This window comes from Alligator sinensis, unplaced genomic scaffold (assembly GCF_000455745.1).
Source record: "Alligator sinensis unplaced genomic scaffold, ASM45574v1 scaffold1777_1, whole genome shotgun sequence".
Classification (NCBI taxonomy): domain Eukaryota; kingdom Metazoa; phylum Chordata; order Crocodylia; family Alligatoridae; genus Alligator; species Alligator sinensis.
In genome coordinates this window covers 87,910-107,460 of record NW_005843174.1, presented here as the reverse complement: position 1 = coordinate 107,460, position 19,551 = coordinate 87,910, and the positions used below count along the sequence as shown (strand labels likewise).

General features: G+C 40.5%; 2 protein-coding genes across 9 annotated transcripts in view; one reads left to right on the top strand and one right to left on the bottom strand.

The window, feature by feature from the left end:
* Positions 1-19,551, top strand: part of MED12L (mediator complex subunit 12 like) — a 226,121-nt gene that overhangs the window by 118,803 nt on the left and 87,767 nt on the right. The window lies entirely within an intron of this gene.
* On the bottom strand, positions 1,447-18,831 carry P2RY14 (purinergic receptor P2Y14). 2 transcript variants are annotated; one of them, XM_014526852.2, is made up of 2 exons: positions 18,802-18,831; positions 1,447-2,851 (listed from the first exon to the last, which is right to left on the bottom strand). In XM_014526852.2, the coding sequence occupies exon 2, from the start codon at positions 2,825-2,827 to the stop codon at positions 1,814-1,816; it is 1,014 nt and encodes a 337-aa protein (XP_014382338.1). In that variant the 5' UTR covers positions 2,828-2,851; positions 18,802-18,831; the 3' UTR covers positions 1,447-1,813. The 2 variants fall into 2 exon arrangements, with proteins under 2 accessions (XP_014382338.1, XP_014382337.1); XM_014526851.2 differs by lacking the exon at positions 18,802-18,831 and adding an exon at positions 18,357-18,431.

Genomic DNA, 19,551 nt, shown 5'->3' with positions numbered 1-19,551 from the left:
AGTAGAATGAACAATTTCAGTTTCCTGGTTTTGGCGCTTTATATGAACACTACATTTACTAACTCAATTTTGCTGTAAAATTTTAAAAGAAAACAAGATCAATCTTGAAAATTACAAATAAACATCACTTTCTGTTTTAAATGTGGGTAACTTTTAGTTAATTTTGTACAAAGATGAAAAAATTAACATAATGCTGGCACAGACCTAAAATACCAAATCATTTGTTCCAAATACACAAATTGCTTGCTTTATTTTCCCTTCACTTCTTTCAAAGACATGGTTGGTGAAGTTACAGCTGCCTTGGCGTGCAATCTCTTTGGTGCATACCCTGTTGCGTGCCATATGGGTTGCTTCACTGCATAGTCATATTTTGACTCAGTCTCTGGTAATCTGATTAAGTATTTAGTTTCTCCCTTACAAAACCATTTCAAGTCACCTTTTGACTTCCATTTCCATCTTGCTGTAAGTAACCAGAAGATGTTGATGCACTACTTGGTATTCAAGAGAGAAAGTTATTTGCAAATCTTCAGTATGTTATGAAGACATGCATGTTATGTATCTTGTAAAATGTAGTTATGCATAACATTAACAATGTTAGCTGGCAGTTTGAGATGTTACTGTATGTCACATTTGTGTACTAGGCCTGCTTGAAGCTAGTTGTTGGGTTGGACTCAAATTGTATTTTCTCAGCCTGTAGAATGGGGGTATGATCCTCTCAGGACACTTGATAGATTGAGAGCCTCAAATCTAACTCATAAGCAACACAGCCTGTTTTCCCTTGGAGATCATTTTCACGGAATTTCAGTGATGATTTCAAGTGAATTGGATGACCAGAGTGTTTGTAACAGTCTGCTAAAATAGTCCTGGAGCATTATGGAAAAACTCTGAAAAATTAAGTAGAAAGTTTACTTTTCTACAGACTTATTGAATGGTCATGTAATATTTAGGATAGATAGTTTTATGTCTGTACTGTAGAATATAATTAAAGTGTCTTTTTTAGAAAGACAAAAACAGAAGATTTACTTTTTCTTTTACAGGCTATAGCTTGTATAATATCCTGTAAAACTCTGTGGCTTAATTCTTATTGAATAAAGATTTTTCTGTAAGAGTTACAAATAGATTTTCATAAACTTTTAAAATTGCCTCTCATCTCATAACTTAACAAGGGTTCTCTAAGCTCTAGGTAGAACCTTAAGGATTTCAGCTGCTTTGTACCTTTTATTCTTTGTCTCTTCTTTCACCCTCTCTTGATGTTTGTTGGCGCCCCTTTCGGCATTCTCAGGTCTTTGTTTTGTTAGATTGATGCAGGGCACTTTCTTCCTTCCAGGGCCTGAGTGCTTGGCTTGGCCCTACTGGCTTCTGCCAAATGGGCTGCTGCCAAAGTTAGCACTACCTGAGAATACTCAGGTCTTGAGTTAAGCTACTCAGCTGGTCTCAGTCGCGTTCCGCTAGGTGTGTTTTTTCTTTTATGCTCTTGGTTGGCTTCCCAGGAGTTTAACAAGATATAGCTGCTTCTTGGTCTATTCTTAGGTCTATCTACTTATGTGGCATGCTCCAGGATTCGAATCAAGTAATTTTATTTTGTCCTCCTTAAATACAGAAAGATCACTTACTCTGTCATATGACAGAATGAAGTAAATTGAAGTAGAGTATAAGTACATGTATGGTATGTTGTAGGAAATAAAATGTGAACTGCTTATTATATTGAAATCTTATTTGTTCTTGCATATGCTTTTTATTTATTCAGTTCAGTTATTAACCATATGCTATCTTCACTATTTTTCAACATTATTATCACAAGAGATCTCTGAATTTATGTAATATTTATACTTTCACGAAATGTGTTTGACCTTCTAGATCTAGAATTTTCTATGTCACCTGTAGCTCCCAACTTAAGATTCAGTTTTTGATATAATTTTTCTCTAAAGGGTTGACAGAGAAAGACATAAATAATAGGATCAAAGCATACATTTGCAGCAGACAGTAACAAAGTGAATTCCTTTGCATAGAACAGAGGTCTTTTTGACTGACAGGTGTATTTTGATCCGGTTTGGCTTAGTGTGTATGGAATTCTACAGAGATGATATGGGACAAAGCAAATGACAAACACGAACATGATGCTGAATATGTTACGATTGGTTTTTTTCCTGGTTGCTTCTGAATTCCTCCTGAACTTTTTGTAGGAATTGTATATTTTTCTTAATATCAAACTGTAAAAAATGGTTAATAGAAAAAACACAATCCAAAAAATTCCTAGGCAAATATAGTTTGAAGCCTCATGCCAGTATTTACCTAATTCACTTTTGAGACTCATACAATTTTTGGGATTTCCCTGTTTTGGAGACTCGCTAGTTAACATAATATTGGGCAATGCTAAAAACATTTGCAATACCCATATGACTATGGAGATAATCTTGCTGTAATTTACTGTGTGAACAAAGGATGTAAACCCAGGCTTTACAATTTTGTAGTACCTATCAAAACCAATGAGGCCAAAAAATGCTATTCCAATATACATATTTAAGTAAAAGACAACAGCTGAATATTGGCACACAAAGACGTTGAGTTGCCAAGGCCCAATTTCTGTATCAGCAAGAATTTTGAAAGGGAAAGTCAGGCTCATGATGAGGTCAGCAACAACAATGTTCTTGAGATAGACGATAAAACTTTTTTTGCTAGAAACGTGCAGGAAAATCCATGCAGCTGTGCCGTTTAGCAGGAATCCTCCTATGAAAATGAAACTGTATGCAAGGGGGATGACTTGCTTGGTTACTATTGCATTGTAAGTGCAGTGGTTGCCTGAAGTATTTGCACTTGAGTTGAGCATTTCAGAATGTTTCAATCCGTGATCCTGAAAGCAGAAGGAAAATTAGATTTACCAAGAAGATACCATGGACATGTTCTCGTTTTCCTTACCATTATTTGTAAGATTAACATCATTATAGTTTGTTGTAGTATCAGTATTTTTTTTTTAAGAATCAAAATGGTAACTTTTCTAGCAAGTGTGCATAATAAAACTATTTGCCCAGTGATGTTGGATGACTACCTACGTCTAAGCAATCATCACTTATTTTGTTTTTCAATTTGTTTTTCTAAATTCTTCAACCTTTCTTTGGTGAATGTGTGCACATACCCAGTCCTGAAATTGGTCAGGAGGCATGTTATCCAAAATGTTTGTGGGTTTGTTTTGTTTTTGTTTTTTTTGTGGGAGCTCTGTAGAGTGGCCTAACTTTCTTTATTTTGGGTATCTTATAGAAGAAAGAGAACTCCACAGTATTTATTGTATAGAGAAGGGTCTTTCCTTTAAAAAAATAAAATAAAAATATCAGCCAAATAATTCTAATTTTTTTTCTCTCCTTCCCCAGCATCTTATGTCGTGACTTTATCCAAACTGCACGTTATATATACAATAAGTAGAACAAAATTGTTACTTTTATTTTTTGGTGTATGCATACAAGGCTTAGTCAGGTGCCTAATGAATCCGCTTGTAGCTGTGTAAAGTTTATGTTCTGTAATAAATGATTGTATACCCAGTGCTATTAAAATGGTGAAGAGCATGAGATTTGTGCCTGTCACAACCCAAAGGGTGTGATTTTTGTTTTTGTGTGCTTCAGCACTGCTAAATTGTTCCCGCTAAATTACAGCTTCCTTGCACGGTGGAGTTTTCTGCTGCAAAAGAGAACCCCGGTGCAAGGGAGAATTTCCCGCCAATTTGAAGCTTTCTTTGCAGGGTGCATTTCTTTGTTGCAGCACAGAAATGCTCGTTGCAAAGAGTTCCCACCATTTGTATGCTAATTCGAGTCCCATTATTGACCAGTTCTAAATTATTCCCACGTAGCAGCTAGTGATTGGCTTGCTAGCCGTATAAAAGGCTTGAGTGGTTTCCGCCCAAGTTGGAGGACTCCACGAACAAGGGAGGAGGGACAGACTTCACGCTGTGTGAAGATCTCTAAGCGCTGCGGATCCTTACGGACCCAGTGCATTTAAAGCAGGCAACAGAGGTCTGATCAACCTCTAGCCTCTCCCCGTCGCCGAGTGCAATCCAGACGTATCCCTTCCCGCACACAAAAGAACTGGACCCACGGAGCCTAGCAAACTCCATGTGAATGAGTGAGCAGAAGGACCCACGGAGCCTAGCAAACTTCGTGTGAGTTTATTCAGAGCTCTTCCGGACGAGTACTTTCTTCGGCTGACACGACGGGCTCGCGTGTTCAGAGCCTTCAGCCGGATTGGGCTAGAGTTCACGAGTCTAGAACTCTTGTCCGCCTCTCTTCTTTCCTGTCTGTAACCGCAACTTAAGCAAGTTTTCAGCCTGCACCACTGCCATCTCGGTGTAAGTAAACAATCTTTTAAACTGCCAATACGCGTTTGTGCCTAATTCCAGCTTGACGGCCTTCCCCCTCCAACCCGGCGTGCCCGGGCTGCTGGCCACAGCCTGCGTGCAGCACGAAAAAGGGCTCGGATCGCTCCCGGCCCGCACAGTGCCAACCTCCTTTGTATGCCATTTGAGGAAAGCTGTGCTTGCAGTTAGTATGCCCAAACTTTGTTAGTTGACCCTAACTTTGTTAATAGTACAATATAAAGAGACTCATTTGTATACCTGCATAAGGTGTAAGATAGGACTGTCTTTTCAGATTTCCCAAACTGAAATAGAGGATCTCTCTGAAGGCTCCAAGAAATTGCATCTCCTGCCTGCTATGTTACTGCTTTGACAGAATTTATGAGGGCATATCATTCTCTTTAGGGCATTCAGAACAGATATATTACTGCTGTATTTGGCAATCTCAAGTGTAGTTGGAAAAAAATAAAGCAGTCTGGTGTCTTTTTTGGAAAATGGAGATTGCTTGCTGCCATAGTCTTGTTTTGAAATGTCATGGAAATTAATCTAAAGTTCAGGATTAGCAGATTCCCACCATGGCGGGTGGGGAGTGTTAAGTTTGGAACTCAAATACTGCCTCACAGTAATTTGAATACACTATATGCATAATTTTCATAGAAAAGGAGGATTTTGCTTTATACTTGCATATTGTATCATCCCTTATTTAGAGAGATGTTGTAAAGGCTCCCTAGCCCACAACTGGACTTGGAACCCTCACTAACACTAAAGGGAAATGAAACAGGTTGATATGCAACATCATCTCATAGTTTTTATACCAGAGGCCACAGTAAAACCTTTTCCTAGAAATGTACTTGCACATACAAACCCTGTACAACCAAGCATAGATTCTAGTTAAGTGTTAATGCCTGTTAAAAAGTGACTGTATTTGTAAGTGAGCTGTAAGGCTGTTGTTTGAACATAGTCACAATGTGAATAGTTGGAGATAATTTATGGGACAGGAAATCAGGTTAATTCAACTAGGATTTGGGAAGAAGTTGTTAAAGTTAGGAAGGAAAAAAGAAATATGATAATTTCAAGTTGGGATGTATAAAATGTGCAAATCCTAGTTAATAATAATAATAAAAAACTACCCCTAAATAAATATTGCCTGATTTCCAGAGGTACTCAGAATATACATTTCTCTCTCAAATTAGTGAGAGGTGAGGTTGATCAGTATCTCTGAAAATCAGACCAATTTGTTTAGGTTTTAACATTCCTGAATTAGAAAACAAGTCTTTGCGTTGTATATTCTCCATTTAAATTATAAGTTTTTTACATTTGTTTATCAAGTGTGAGGAATATATTTTAATATTGTGTAAAAGGAGCTGTTGTGTGGATAAGACATTCACCATCAGCATGTGACTCAGTACCAGACTCAGTAGCAGATAGTAAAGAGTTTGGGTCAGTTGAGGGAGTGGCTTTTGCTCAGATGCTTCAGGCTGTTGTTTGCTATCTCAACAACATGTTACAAATAGTTACTGCTTTCTTTTTTTTTTAATTCGTTGTCTACAGCATGAGGCCAATCTGGGATCCTGCCTTAGAGGAAGATTATATTAATTCATTTTGTGTTTAGCAGCTATATAGTTCACAGATATGCTAGTAAGAAAGGATGACAGGAAAGAGGATCAAAAGTCACATATGACAGCAGGGATTCCAGCTGCCTTGCAGGTTCTATGTCCTTACCCTTCTCAGTCTTGATTGATAAGTTGTGGATGGTCACTCACTGGGGTGTCATTGTTCTAGGGATCTTTCCATTCCAAGGGGAAAAGATCTATTTTTCCCCCTGGGTAATCTGTGTACATAGATTTGAGAGTGGGGGAAAAACCACAGCTATTATAGTTTTACATCATACTGTAATATATCATTTACTTAAAATGTTATTTGGAGCTGGTAGAAACACTTGTCATCTAACACATCTTTGAAGAGAGGGATGAAGATTCAAGACATGCCTTTCACTTGTCATACAAAAGTCAATTCATGTTTGCCTGGATCAATTACCTTTCCCAGCTGTGACAGACGTTCTTCAAGAAAAAAATTGTCAGTATGTCAAAATCTCCATAATGTTTCTACAGCAGGGGTGGGCAATTATTTTAGCTACAGGGCTGCTTCACGAGTTTTGGTGAGCTGTGAAGGGCCACAGGGGTAGTCCCCACCCCCTGGTCACCATCTTGGTGCTGGAAGTCCCACCCCCTAACCCCTGACCTTTGTCACCATTAGTCCCTACCCTTGCCCTGGAAGTACCCCTTTTGGGAAGGGGGTTTGCCATCTTGGAACCAGAAAAAAGTACTAAAAATCTAACATCCACAATAACATATTTTAATTTTATTTTAAAAAGATTTTTGTCCTGATTTGTGTGGTTTGCATCATGTATATAGAGGTGATTGCATAATAGCTCAAAATGAAGTCTTACTCTTGTATATTGGGTGCTGTGGGTGGGTGTGGGTATATGTGGGGGGGGTGTGGACATGGGTGGGTATGGGGAGGGCTAGTGGGGAGTGTTTTTGGGGATGTGTGGGTGGGTATGGGTTTTATGGGGTGTGTGGAGAGGGAGAGTGGCTGGGGGGGTGTGTAGTGGGATGTGTGCAGGTAGTAGTGAGCAGGGCTCCTTCTAGAGACCATGAGTATGTGTGGCGGGGTGGGTGTGGTGTTGGTGGGGTGTGAGATTGTGTGTAGGGGAGAGTGTAGTTGTGAAGTTTGCGGGGGAGATTTTGTGGGTTTGGTGGGGTGAGCATGGGAGGCCCCCCACATGCACCCCCCTGAGTGAGTCAGCACACATGCCTACCTCGCAACAGCCTGGAGCCTGTGTGCCCTGTGGCGCTTCCCCACCACTGCCAGCAGTGCGCAGCCCCAGCACACCCTGTGCCTGCTCCAGACTGGCCCTGGCAGGAGTGAATCAGCCAGATGTGCACACAGCCCTGACCCAGCCCCTGCGTCTACTCCACACCGCCCACCCATGGTGTGCCCTGCCGGCCCCTGAGCACACAGTGAGGCTGGGGCAGCTCTCCACTGGATTGCCTTTCTAGGCAGCCCAGGTAGTGGCAGCTGCTGTTCCCAGCCCTGCGGTATTGGTGGGGACCTGTGTGCAGCCCCAACCCACCGTTTGCCTGCTGCAGACTTGCCTGCTCACTCTGAACAGCTGCAGCAATAGCAGCATTGGCAGGGCAGAAGTGTGCTCGGTGCAAGGGGAAAGCAACGCCCTGCCCAGCGCTGCCCTGCACTTCCTGCAGCAGCTGTGTGGAGCCTGCACTGGGCTGCCTTGTGCTGTCACTGCTGTCTCCATGCTGCCCCATAGGGCAGTGGAGGCAGTGCAGAGGAACCACAGGGTAGCTCAGGGCGGCCCTGCTTAACCAGGGGGTGGCAGGACACACCACCATGAGATGATGCCTGGGCCAGGTTGGACCAAGTGATCTGCTGCAGGCTGGACAAAGCCTGTCCGCGGGCCGTATTTTACCTACCCCTGTTCTATAGAGATAGGTTCAAAGCCTCAGTCACTGGAACTGCTGTAGAGAGGGATATGGGTTATAGCATATATCCTCAGTAACCCATGTCCCTCTGTGGGTTTCATATAGAATGGGAGTACTTCTCCCCACTCCCCTAAAATTTATCCCCCTATGTGTATGCGGAGGAGATTTTTCCTTTTTGGTGTGTGGCTAAGCCACACTTTCCCTTTGGATGCAACACATAGAGGGCAGTGACTCTTTTCTCTCCCCCTTTAAAAAAGGTGTTCTGCTAATGTCATTATTTTATAAAACTTCTAAGTTAATTAAAGTTGAAAGTGTTGAGTATTTTCTTATAAAACTGCTGTATTTCTTTCTTTTTTTAAAGTGTTATTAAATTTAAGCTATTTATTTACCACATGGATGCACACATGAGAAATAGCAAATATTATTTTAGGCTTTCTCATATGCCTATCAAGTTTTTTTTGAAAATGAAATTAAGGTTAATAGCTAATGGATTGACCCAGCAGTGATAGTTTCTACCATCACCCTAATAAAATGGTTTCTATGCAGTTATTTCTCTTTCCTCCAAAAATCTCATCTCTCCTCAAGAACGTTTTTTACCCTTGATCTTCGACTAAAACCCAAGAAAATAGGTCTTCATAGATTTCATTGACATTTGGGCTGGAAGGGACCCTGGAGGATCATCGAGTCCAGCCCCCTGCCTCAGGGGCAGGAAGTCAGCAGGGATTGTAGGATCCCAGCAAGATAAGCATCCAAATGCATCTTGAAGGCATTCAAAGTGGGTGCTTGAGCCACCTCCGGCAGCAGTCTATTCCAAACCTTGGGGGCTTGGACAGTAAAGAAGTTCTTTCTTATGTCCAGCCAGAATCTGTCACGGTGGAGTTTGTGACCATTCGATCTTGTCATCCCTTGGGGCGCTCTGGTGAACAGACGTTCCCCCAGACCATGTACCTCCTGCGTCAGGCGGAGGTCCTGTACACAAGATAGGAACCTGCGTGAATGGTGGGAATTTGCTGTCTACATCTCCCAACAGATGTCAGGGCAGTTCAGGTCCCCCATGACTACTGCCTCCCTAGCCTTTATGGTCTCTGAGAGCTGCCTCAGGAGTTCCCCCACTAGGGGGAATGCCTTACTAGACCTGGTATTGGCAACAGGGGATGACACGGTAGGGGACCTACAGATCAGCAGTCACCTGGGGGACAGTGACCAGCAAAGAATAGAATTCATCGTAAGGTGTAGAGTGGGTAAGGTAACTAGTAGGGTACAAGTGCTAGACTTTAGGAAGGCTGACTTCAGCAAACTCAGGCGTTTTGTCTATGACGCACTGCAGAGTAAAAGATGAACTAAACTTAGGTCAATAATTTGATTGTTACTAAATATGTAGTGGGAATCGTTTGGAAAATAATATTATTTACAGATTTAGCTACAGGATACGTTGTATCTTGCATGCTTTGTTTGTTTTGGGTTGGGTTTTTTTAATTGCATAAACTAGTCTACCTTCTTCAGCTTGAGTACTGGAGTTAAAAACTCAGTAAATGAATCAAAGGAAATGATGGCCCGACTGAGATATCTGAGATTAAAAAAAAAAAAAATTATACCTATGCAGTGGTAAGAATAAGGCGAATGAAGCATGTGAAAAAACAGCAGTTATCTTTTGACTTTGGTCACCCCTGAGCTATCTATATTGAGATGCATAAATGTTGTCATTAGCTACTTGTACTCTTACAATGAGCATCTCACTGACTGCTGTGCCTGGTTGCTAAGGGGAACCAAGTAACTTGGGAACAAAATTTTACTTATTGCTAAAACCAGTGTTCAAATGATAGTGCCTTGTTTATATCACAGACCAATTCTGCTCAACACTTACGTGTTGCGACATTGCTAGGTTTCCTACCTCCTAGATGAGTGCCCTAACTGCTAGGCTCACAGAGTCCGCCTGGCCCAGTGAATCTTGATCTCTGTTCTACACAGTAGCATAACTTCAGTAGGAGAAGTAGAAAATGCCATTATCCTGAATATAGGCAGACAATGTTCATTGGGTAGATGTGATATCTTCTATTGAACCAACTAAATGGTTGGAAAAATTGTTCTTTGCAAGCTTTCATACACAAATGAGACACAAACACCAACAGACTTTCCCTATGCCTAAAGAAGGTATTTGTGCCTGGAAGCTTGCAAAGAACAATTTTTCCAACTATTTAGTTTGTCTAATAAAAGATTTCACATCTACCCCAAGAACCCTGTCTGCCTATGTCCTTAGATCAACATGGCTACAACCAACAACCCTAAATCACCCAGAATATAGTATGACTGGGTGGCAAGGGCATTTTCCTGCAAGAGGCAGGTTTGAATTCCTTCAAGAGAGGATTTAACTTGGGTCTCCCAAATCCTGAGTGAGTGCATTAACCACTATCATACCACATAAAATGTGGATCGTACATCCTTGCTTTCTGTCACAAAGTACCATCTCCAAGAGTAGCCGTGAAGCCAGTGGAGGCAAAAAAAATTCCTTTACCCTGCTCCCTGGGGCAGTCACCCCTTTCTCTCCCACCACACCTTGGTGTTAATGGTTATAAAGAATACAGGAGGCTGCCTTGGTCTTATTGTAATTAGGACCAGATTTGTGGTCAAGACCTTATGGGCCAGTTGCGTGGTTCCGTTCCACCCCTACACACCACCACAAGATAGATGTTATCAATCCTTGACAGGCAAGGTTCTTTGGGTACATGTGATATCATCTCTTTTATCAGACCAGCTGAGTAGTTGAAAAAAAGTTCTTAGCCAGCTTTCAGGTGCAATCACCCTTCTTCAGGCATAGGGAGTCTCTGCTGGTCTGAGACTCCAAGGAATGAGAGAAACTAAAAGTGTGGTAGGATGTCAGTGAACATGTAAATAGGTAGCAATAAGCAAAACTAAAAGTTTTCAAGGGGGTCTTCAAGAGGAGGTTAGATAGGCATCTAGCTGGGGTCATCTAAACCCAACATGCTTTCCTGCCTATGCAGGAGGTCGGACTCGATGATCTGTTGAGGTCCCTTCCAACCCTAACATCTATGAATCTATAAGACCTTCCCCAGGATAGAGGTCAGGCTGATAGGCCTGTAGTTTGCCAGATCTACTTTCCTCCTTTTCTTGAAGATAGGCATGACATTGGCCCTCTTCCAATCATCGGGCACTTCACCAGAGTGCCAAGAGCTCTCAAAGATCCATGCCAGGGGCTGAGCTATGATGCTTGTCAGCCCCCTGAGTGCCCTTGGGTGTAAACCGTCAGGGCCAGGTGACTTGAAGGTATCCAGCCTGTCAGGTGTACCTTCACAAGATTAGCTTTGATGGAGGGCGAGGAATCTCCCTCACCCGGGTCTCTGTGACCCATAGTGGGCAGGGCTGTCCCATGGGACTGGTGAAAAACTGACACAAAGTACCCATTTAGCAAGTTCGCTTTTTCCTGGGCATCGGTTGTCAGTTGCCCCATCTGGTTTAGCAGGGGTCCAATGTTGCCCTTGCTTTTCCTCTGGCTCCCCACATATCTAAAAAAGGACTTTTTATTGTCCTTGATATTTGTAGCTAGCTGGAGTTCCATTGCAGCCTTGGTATTCCTGGTTTGCTCTCTGCAGGTTGGACCAGAGCAGAGTATTCCTCCTTGGTGGCGGTTCCAGTCCTCTATCCTTTGTAGGTCTTCCTTTTAAGATGCAGAAGGTCCGCCAGTTCCCTGAAGAGCCAAGGGGGCTGCTGTGCCCTTTTGCTGCCTTTTCTCCGAGACGGGATGGACTTTGCTTGCACGTCCAGGATTGTTCCCTTGAGGAGCAGCCACTTGTCCAGAGCTCCCCTCTCCATTGGGTTGTGGCCTTTTAGGGCCTCTCTGACAAGCCTCCTTAGCCTGTCAAAGTCAGCTTTCCTGAAGTCGAGAACTTCTCTATTACTGACTGACTTGCCAGCTTTACGGTGGATGGTGAAGGTGATCAGCTCGTGGTCACTGTCACCCAGCTTCTCTTCGATTGTTAGGTCACTGATTAGGTCGCTGATTAGGTCCCCAGTTGCCAGTATGGGGTCTCTTGGGTCTCAGTGCAGCTGCTAATGCTGTGCCTTGTTTTTGGGTGAAAAGTTTGTGGCAAAGTTGATATCCCTGAAACGCTAAAGGCACTGGCCAGGGCCACCTCATCTTTATGGGGCATAGAGCCCAGCTTGAATGTATTTGGGGGTTATGAAGTCTTTGCTTCCTGCTAGTTCAAACTGCTTCTGAACCTGCAGCAAAAACTTCTTAATTCCCCTATTTAAAGGGCTTTCAATACCGTCTACATATTTTGTATTTCATTTTAAGGGTGAAAAAGTAACCCTCTACTGAATTTAGAATGGTTCTTTGTGGACTTAACTTATGCATCAGGCAATTTAGATGTGTTTTTATTTAATTTTAAATAATTAGCTGAGTGAGTTGTCAATTCTTTGGCAAAATGCTGCTGGAGATGCATGATGATTTAAGGTTATCTGAACTGGGGAAATCTGGCTCTCTGGCTGGCTCTGTCTGTCTGGCACTGTAGTAAATCTGCTGTCTTATTACTTTTATCCTTGCCTTTGTTCATATACTTTAAGTTAAAATAGTGGGTCATTCTTGTACTTGAGAGAGTTGTTTTTAAGTTATACTTGGGAACTCCTTTGTATTTTCTTGCAGACCACACACCCCAGATAAGATACATACTTTGTTTTTGGGAAGGCAGAATGAAGAGAAAAGAAGACTCTTTCAGAGTTATGGCTGGGTAGAACAAAGACAAGAGCCTAATATTCAGCTTGCTTACCTTCCCTTTCCTACACAGGCAAAAGCTAATTTTAACCCTTTTACAGGTGAATTGGGAACAGCATTTGGTTGCTCAGACAAAAGCAGAAACCTTAGTTGCTGTTGAAACCTGGATTTGATTGGGAGGGGGATTGGGTTGGGGAGGGAATCTAGGATTTCACCAAGAGCTAAAAACAGCCTGCAAGATTGTGAAAGAGAAGAAGGGAGACTGGGAGTAGCTTACAGACAGCAAATTTACCAAAGAAATGATAGCTTGATTAGTGGACCACTAGTGAACCATCAAGAACATTAAAAAGCTGAGGGGGCTGTTTAACACCTGCGAAAAGCCTTTAGCTATCTGCTAGGAATCAAATAGACTGTAATGAGATATGAAGTCAATTGACTCCTTCAGCACTGCTGAAATAGAAAGGCCACTGCTGCTTCTGTGCAGTAGGAATTAGAAGGGGGTTCTACTGCACCATTGCATCCACCCCATATCCATGAATCCTTTGTACAAAGAAGCTAAGTTGATGTGCTGAGTATGCACAAGTTTGATTTGGTTAAATGCTTAAATGGCCTATACTTTGAGTTGCTTGTAGCCTTGCCAAAATGTATGGAAGGAGAATTACGCAATTCCAATATTTAAAGTACTGAAATTCCTTCTCTCTTAAAATGCCTATCCTTACTGTACATGGATTCCAAAACCACTTATACACTTTTTGTGCAGTCTGCAACCTGTCAAAGTTCATAAAGTTCTTAACACTTTTCCTGACTACCAAATATCTATGCTGATAAACAGGGAAGTGATGCAACCTTTAATTTTTTTGTAAGAATTGAAATACCAAATTTATTTTGCTGCCCATTTTTCCAGATTGTTTGTTGTTTTTTTTTTTTCCCTATCATTTGCTTTTTTCTCCTGACTGTCATAGACCTTCCCTAGTACAGAAGACATTTACAGATTATTTTTGGAATCCAGTGCAACTGCTTGATCAGTGACTATGCTGTACAATTACTGAGTGTTAGAATTGCTACAATATAGAAATGTTTTTGAATGGCAAAATGAATCTACCAGCATATCAAGAGCTTACCAAATATTCTCTTGTATGCAAGGTTTCTTGTAATGCAAGGGAAGTTCAGGAAACAAACAAACAACCCCCCCCCCCTCCCCCCCCGACACATCATCCTACTATAAGATATAGGTACTTATATGCATTTTATAACTGGAACATAGAAACTGATCTGGAGCACTCAGTCCTCCATTAAATAGTCACTTTCATATTCAGAAGCATGTCCATGGTCATGTAGGACTTCATAGCTGCTTATCCTAGGTTAATGAGAAGTTTCAGAAGATGCTAGGACAGAGTTTAGATCATCCCTCTCAAAATCATGTACTACTTAAGCTAAATGAAAATCTCTTTCTCTGTTCTACTAATATAGGACTTTTTGGCAAATTGTTTATTGTAATTGCCTTAGCATGGGCTTATGAAAGGGCTAATTAGGTATGCTAAAGGCTCACTGTTTCAGGAATGAGGCTATGTTGCTTTTGGTTTGGTATGTAGCAGCTACTTCCAGAAGCAATATAGCTGTGTTCAGGCAGCACTAGGCCTAGCTTAATCAGTTGTGCCTTGGTGCAAAGCTATTTTTTATAGTCTTGTCCATGAAGTATGAGGCAAAATCATGCTACATTCTCTCAGCAAATGCAATGGGACACTGACTGCTACTCTGAGAATATTTGGTCTGGGCTGGGTTCGGTCAGGACCAAAACAAAAGTTCATTTCGAGGACCAGTTGGGGACACCAAAAAGCAGTCCTCAAATCTAGGACATCACTAGGCAGTTTGAAAAGGCTTGTTAGTTTAACACTACCCAAATGCATTATTAACTGGATAGGAGAGGAATCCTCTGTTTTACACCCATCTTTCTTGCCTTGCCTCATTTGGTATTGAAAATACCTCTCATGAATTTCATGAGAGGATGTGCCCAATACAAATTCCACAATAGGTTCAGAAATGTTTTATGTAGTGTATATAGCTACAGGAACTTATGTAGCTACAGAAATTTTATATGTAACTTAGCCATATATAAATTAAAATGACAACTGCCTTGTCTCCAGCCAGATTGCAAATGGTGTGAACACAGTTACCAGGTTTAATTTTTTTCTAGTATAGATATGTTCTTCAGAATGAGGACAGGACAGGGGAAGCAGTAACTTGTTTTCCAGTTTGCTCAGGGGTGCTTTCTTTCTTTAGATAAACTCTGAAATCACATCTTTTTTACTGCGTCTTATCAGCAGCTATCAGTAATTTTTTGTCAGCTCTTTTGCCAAGTGACTGAATTCACATATATTTTTTTCTGTTCATATCAACCTTTGCCATAAGGCAGTATCTACATTTTAATACTCAACTGAGTGAAAATATACATAATAATGTTCTGGGTGCTATTTCAGCCATTTAAAACAGTGTGTGTTTGTACTGGCTGGCCATTCCACTTGTTTGTCTTCATTTCTAGGCCATAAAAAATGAGAATAGAAATAAACAGTCAATCGAATAAAGACATCAGAAAAGTCAAAGTGATATTCCCACTATGAGGGAACATATTCATATGAGGCTGGAGCTAATAGGGGAAAATGTTCAATACAAACATTAAATGACTTAAATTGCTTACGGAAAGAGCTGAATCAATACTTATGCTGATGCCCATAGGGTGGAAACAGACACAGTCTTTTGTTGCCTTTGTGCTGCCACAAACATTTTAATTACATTATAAAGTGAAAGTAAATAGATTCCCCTACTCCCTGTTTCACCACATGCATTCAAATTTGTGGTTCCAACAAAGTAGTAATTTGTGCCACTTTATTGCAGTGGATGTCTATTTGCTTTATGGTGGGAGAGAACAGGTAGTCCATAGCTGCCCACATATTCCAACGCTCCAGGCAGGCACTCTCAGGGCTTGGTCCTGTGTACACCCTATGAATTCCTATGTAGAATTAGGCCCATCAAACCTTGGGAGTGCCTGCCCAGCTTTCCCTGCCTCCAGAGATGTGCCCTAGACATTGCTGGGGTTGCATCTCTGAAAGTGGGGAAACACATTGCCCACTGATCTTGTAGGTCAATGGACAATGTGCGTTTCATGCAGTGAAGAAGATCAGCTGTGCTGGGACATAACTGAGCACTGCTACTCTGCTTCATTTGGTGACATTTATTTCTAGCCTCTTATGGCTTTAATTCTACACTTCCTTGCTATCCTGCTGTGCTTTTCAGGAAAAAACACTTCTCAGTGGGAGAAGGTAGTTTGTTCTCCCTGGCTCTTTCAAACCTTGGCCTTTCTACTAAGATTCCTATTAAGAATGTCCGAGTGAAGTGGGATAGGAGGTATGTGTGATGGTGCACCTATGCATTGGGAATTGCACTGTACTGCAACAGCAACATATTTAATGGAATTGTCACTGAACCACCCTTGCTAGCTCCCCAGATAAATCTCCAAGGTGTTCTAGAAATATGAAGCTCAGGAAATACTGAGAAAGGCATTATCTAATGCCTTTCCTTGCATCCCAATGCTTTTGTCAAGGACAAAATTAGCAAGACAAATAGAATAATAATAAGATAAACAGAAACTGAAACTGTTCCTGTTCTCTCAGTAATAGCACTATTACCCCTTTCACCTGAGTGGCTAACTAAAATTAGGAGTATTTCAAGGTACTCTAATTAAAAGGAAAAATTGGAGGGGCAGAGTTAGCCGTCTCCTTCCTTTCCCTCAGCCATCTACCTGGAGTGCTTGGATATCCCAGCGGCCTTGCATTTGTCTGTTTTGTGTGGAAACATACTCAAATTTCTTGTAGTTATTGGGAATGAATGGTAGTGGTTAAACCCATCAGTCTTGTGGGAAATTCAACCCAATCCACAGCTCTATGTTCCTATATACTTTTCCCTTTAAATGCATATTTTGCTGCTTGTTGCGTCTTTCCTTTTAGCTGGAGCTTTGTTAATGGAAGGTAGAGGTAGCACTGGCCTGAACTCGCCTTACTTAACCCAGTTTTTGATGGGTTGTACCTGAATTTCTGGCTTTTAGAAACATAACTAATAAATGGTAAGGGAGTTGGTTTTGACCTTCAACCTACTTATTGATTTATTAGAGTTATGTTGTCTCCCTTAATTTCTTGTTTATAAATACATTTGGGGCAGGGAAAAATATCTCTGTGTGCATAGCACAGTCAACACTTAAAAACAATGATACAGAAATCCAAGAGAATGTGAATCTGACTCCTCTGGGATTTAATGTTTGTGTGCATATGTGTTTCTTATTCCATATGTTTGCAAAACCAGTCTCCAAGCTCACAAATTCAGCGCATCTCAACCACTACTGGTAGTACTATGAACAGTTCTTTACCTGTAAATAGAATTCAAAGGGATAGAACTAATCACTTAAGTGATTTAAGGGCATGATTTTGAGAGGTCTTGAACACCTCCAGCTGTCATGGACTTCAGTTGGAGATGTATCTACTTGACAATTCTGGAAAATTATTCATCTGTTTATGTAAGCAAACTCTCTCCTTTTTCCTCCAGGGGGCAATAATAGCACATTTTTCAATGAAAACAAAACTTAACTAAAAAAATCATATTGCTTGCCTGAGTAATACTTAGAATGACAAAGGTGGACTTCATTGTAACAGAGTCGGCAATAGAGAATATGTTGCTATGCTACTTGAATCCAAGACAACTTTGAATTTAAGATACCCTGATAATTAGATTCTAAACATGGAAAATGTATAAATGTGTTTAATATTCCCTCTATACATAATGTAATTATTTTTTGTGGTGGGGGGAGTGTATCTTAATTTGTCCCCCCCCCCCCTCCCCAAAGCAGGGGTGGGGGTGAGAGGACAGAACCCCTTGTCCCCCTACTTGTGCCTGCCCCCCTGCTGCCTGTCCCCACTCCATTACCATATCCTCTTCCTACTAATCTTCTTTAGGAAAGAAAAGTTTAGAAAATGTGGTGTTTTATTTGGGGAGTATAGAATATACCTTACCTGGATGTAGCAATTTGATTTGTTTACTATCCAATCTTGCTTATTCTCCTTAAACAACAGTATCATCTCATTTTACTGATCATCAGGTATTATAATTTTCTGGAAACTTTTATTCTTATTTCTGAATGTTTTACAAGGTTAGTTATGATTTAAAGGGCCAGATCCCCCACACAGACCTGTATCAACCGCTGTGTTCCTACGTACCTTTTAAGGTCCTCACAAGTTTAGACAATTCTTTTTTGTGTGCCCCTAGAACCAGTTTCAGTTCTAAGCCAATATTGAGCTTATTTCAGATATTTCACTTGGAAACGCACAAAGTGTGTGTGTATGTGTGTGTGTGTGTGTGTGTGTGTGTGTGTATATATATATATAAGGATTTTGACTTTCCATTATGTAATTATTAGAAACAGCTGCTGTATGAAATGTAGGTTCATTTACTTATGTAGAGAGATATTTTATGTACTGACACACTTTATTCATAAAAGTTAATATTTGAAGGGATGCAAAATATTTCAAAATTACAAATGATCATGTAAATTAATATTTTCATGTCTAACAAGCATTTTATGGAAGTAATCCAATATATTGCTTGTTCAGAACATGGAAACAACTTCACTAATCTTTAATGTTGTTAAAATTTAAATAAAAATGCTACTTGAAGAAAAGAAAAGGTAAAGGAGAATATTAGGAAATAAGCCTAAAATATTTAAGTATGGACATTTCCTTACCTGTATGTTTTCAGTCACTGCTGGAATAGTATTCATCTAGATGGGTATGCTATGCAAGTGATCATTGGAAATACAAGCCTGTTCATTTGCTCTATAGTTCCTGATTGCTGCCTTCTAACTATTTATATTCCATTGCTTGTGAGTGGCTAGTGTGGCTTCCTGTTCCTTTTCATTTTTGAATATTTGTATAATCAAATAAATGTAACTGCCAATTCACTAAAGTAGCTGTAATTATTAAAAATAAAACTATAAAAATAAGCTTAAAAGGCAGAAAATTAAGATTCTTTGACAGAAAAAGCAATTAAATGCAACACTTCCCATCTTTTTCCTGTTGTCAATTTAAGGCTAAAGAAAGAAGGGGATTACAATACAAATCCTTGCTGCATGATTTGGAATAAGTTATGAGACCAATGTTTTTTAAACAAAAGCAGTTGCTTTTACTTACCACATACTGTGAAATCTTGTCTGTAGTGTCCATTAACTCCTTAATAATCAGATATACTTTTAATTTAACATAAATATGCTTCACGCTGTTATCTGCATAATCTGCTTAAGTAGTGATAATTCTTGAAACTTCTACTTCAGCTCCAAAACAAAAATGTGTAAAGGCGAGTCAGTGATATCATATTGCTTAGCCAAATGTGGTTTAAATGTCAAGTACTGCAGATGGTTAAGTACACTGTTTTTAGTGTACTTGTGTGTACTTCCATGTGGATCAGCACTGAATTGCTTTCAAGGGATACACATTTGTAAAGTCAGGCATAACAGTAAATGTTCTGAGGCTGAGCATAAGCAGAAAAAAATTGTTCCCATGTCTAGCTGCGACCTTTTCTATAAAGCTACTGTAATAGTTTCTGTTATTAGTGGAAGTGTTTTAGCCAGAGTTCACAGGGGCTGCATTGCAGTTGCTTGGGGTGTGCTGGAAGAATATCAAAGGTTTGCTCTTGGGAGAAAAATCTTTGTGCGCTCGCTCGCTCTCTCTCTCGTTTTTGTTTGTTTGTTGTTTTATTTCTTTTTTTCCCTCCAGCCTCAGATCCTATTAATATCCCTGCAGGCTCATTCCTTCTTCCCTTCCTTCCCCTGCGCATGTTTTCTCCCAAGTCAAGACAAAACAAAATAAAAACCCACCACAGATTAATGGTGAAGAAAATTTATTTTTGCTCTTTTGGTTTTCTTGTAAACTTTAAAAGCCTAA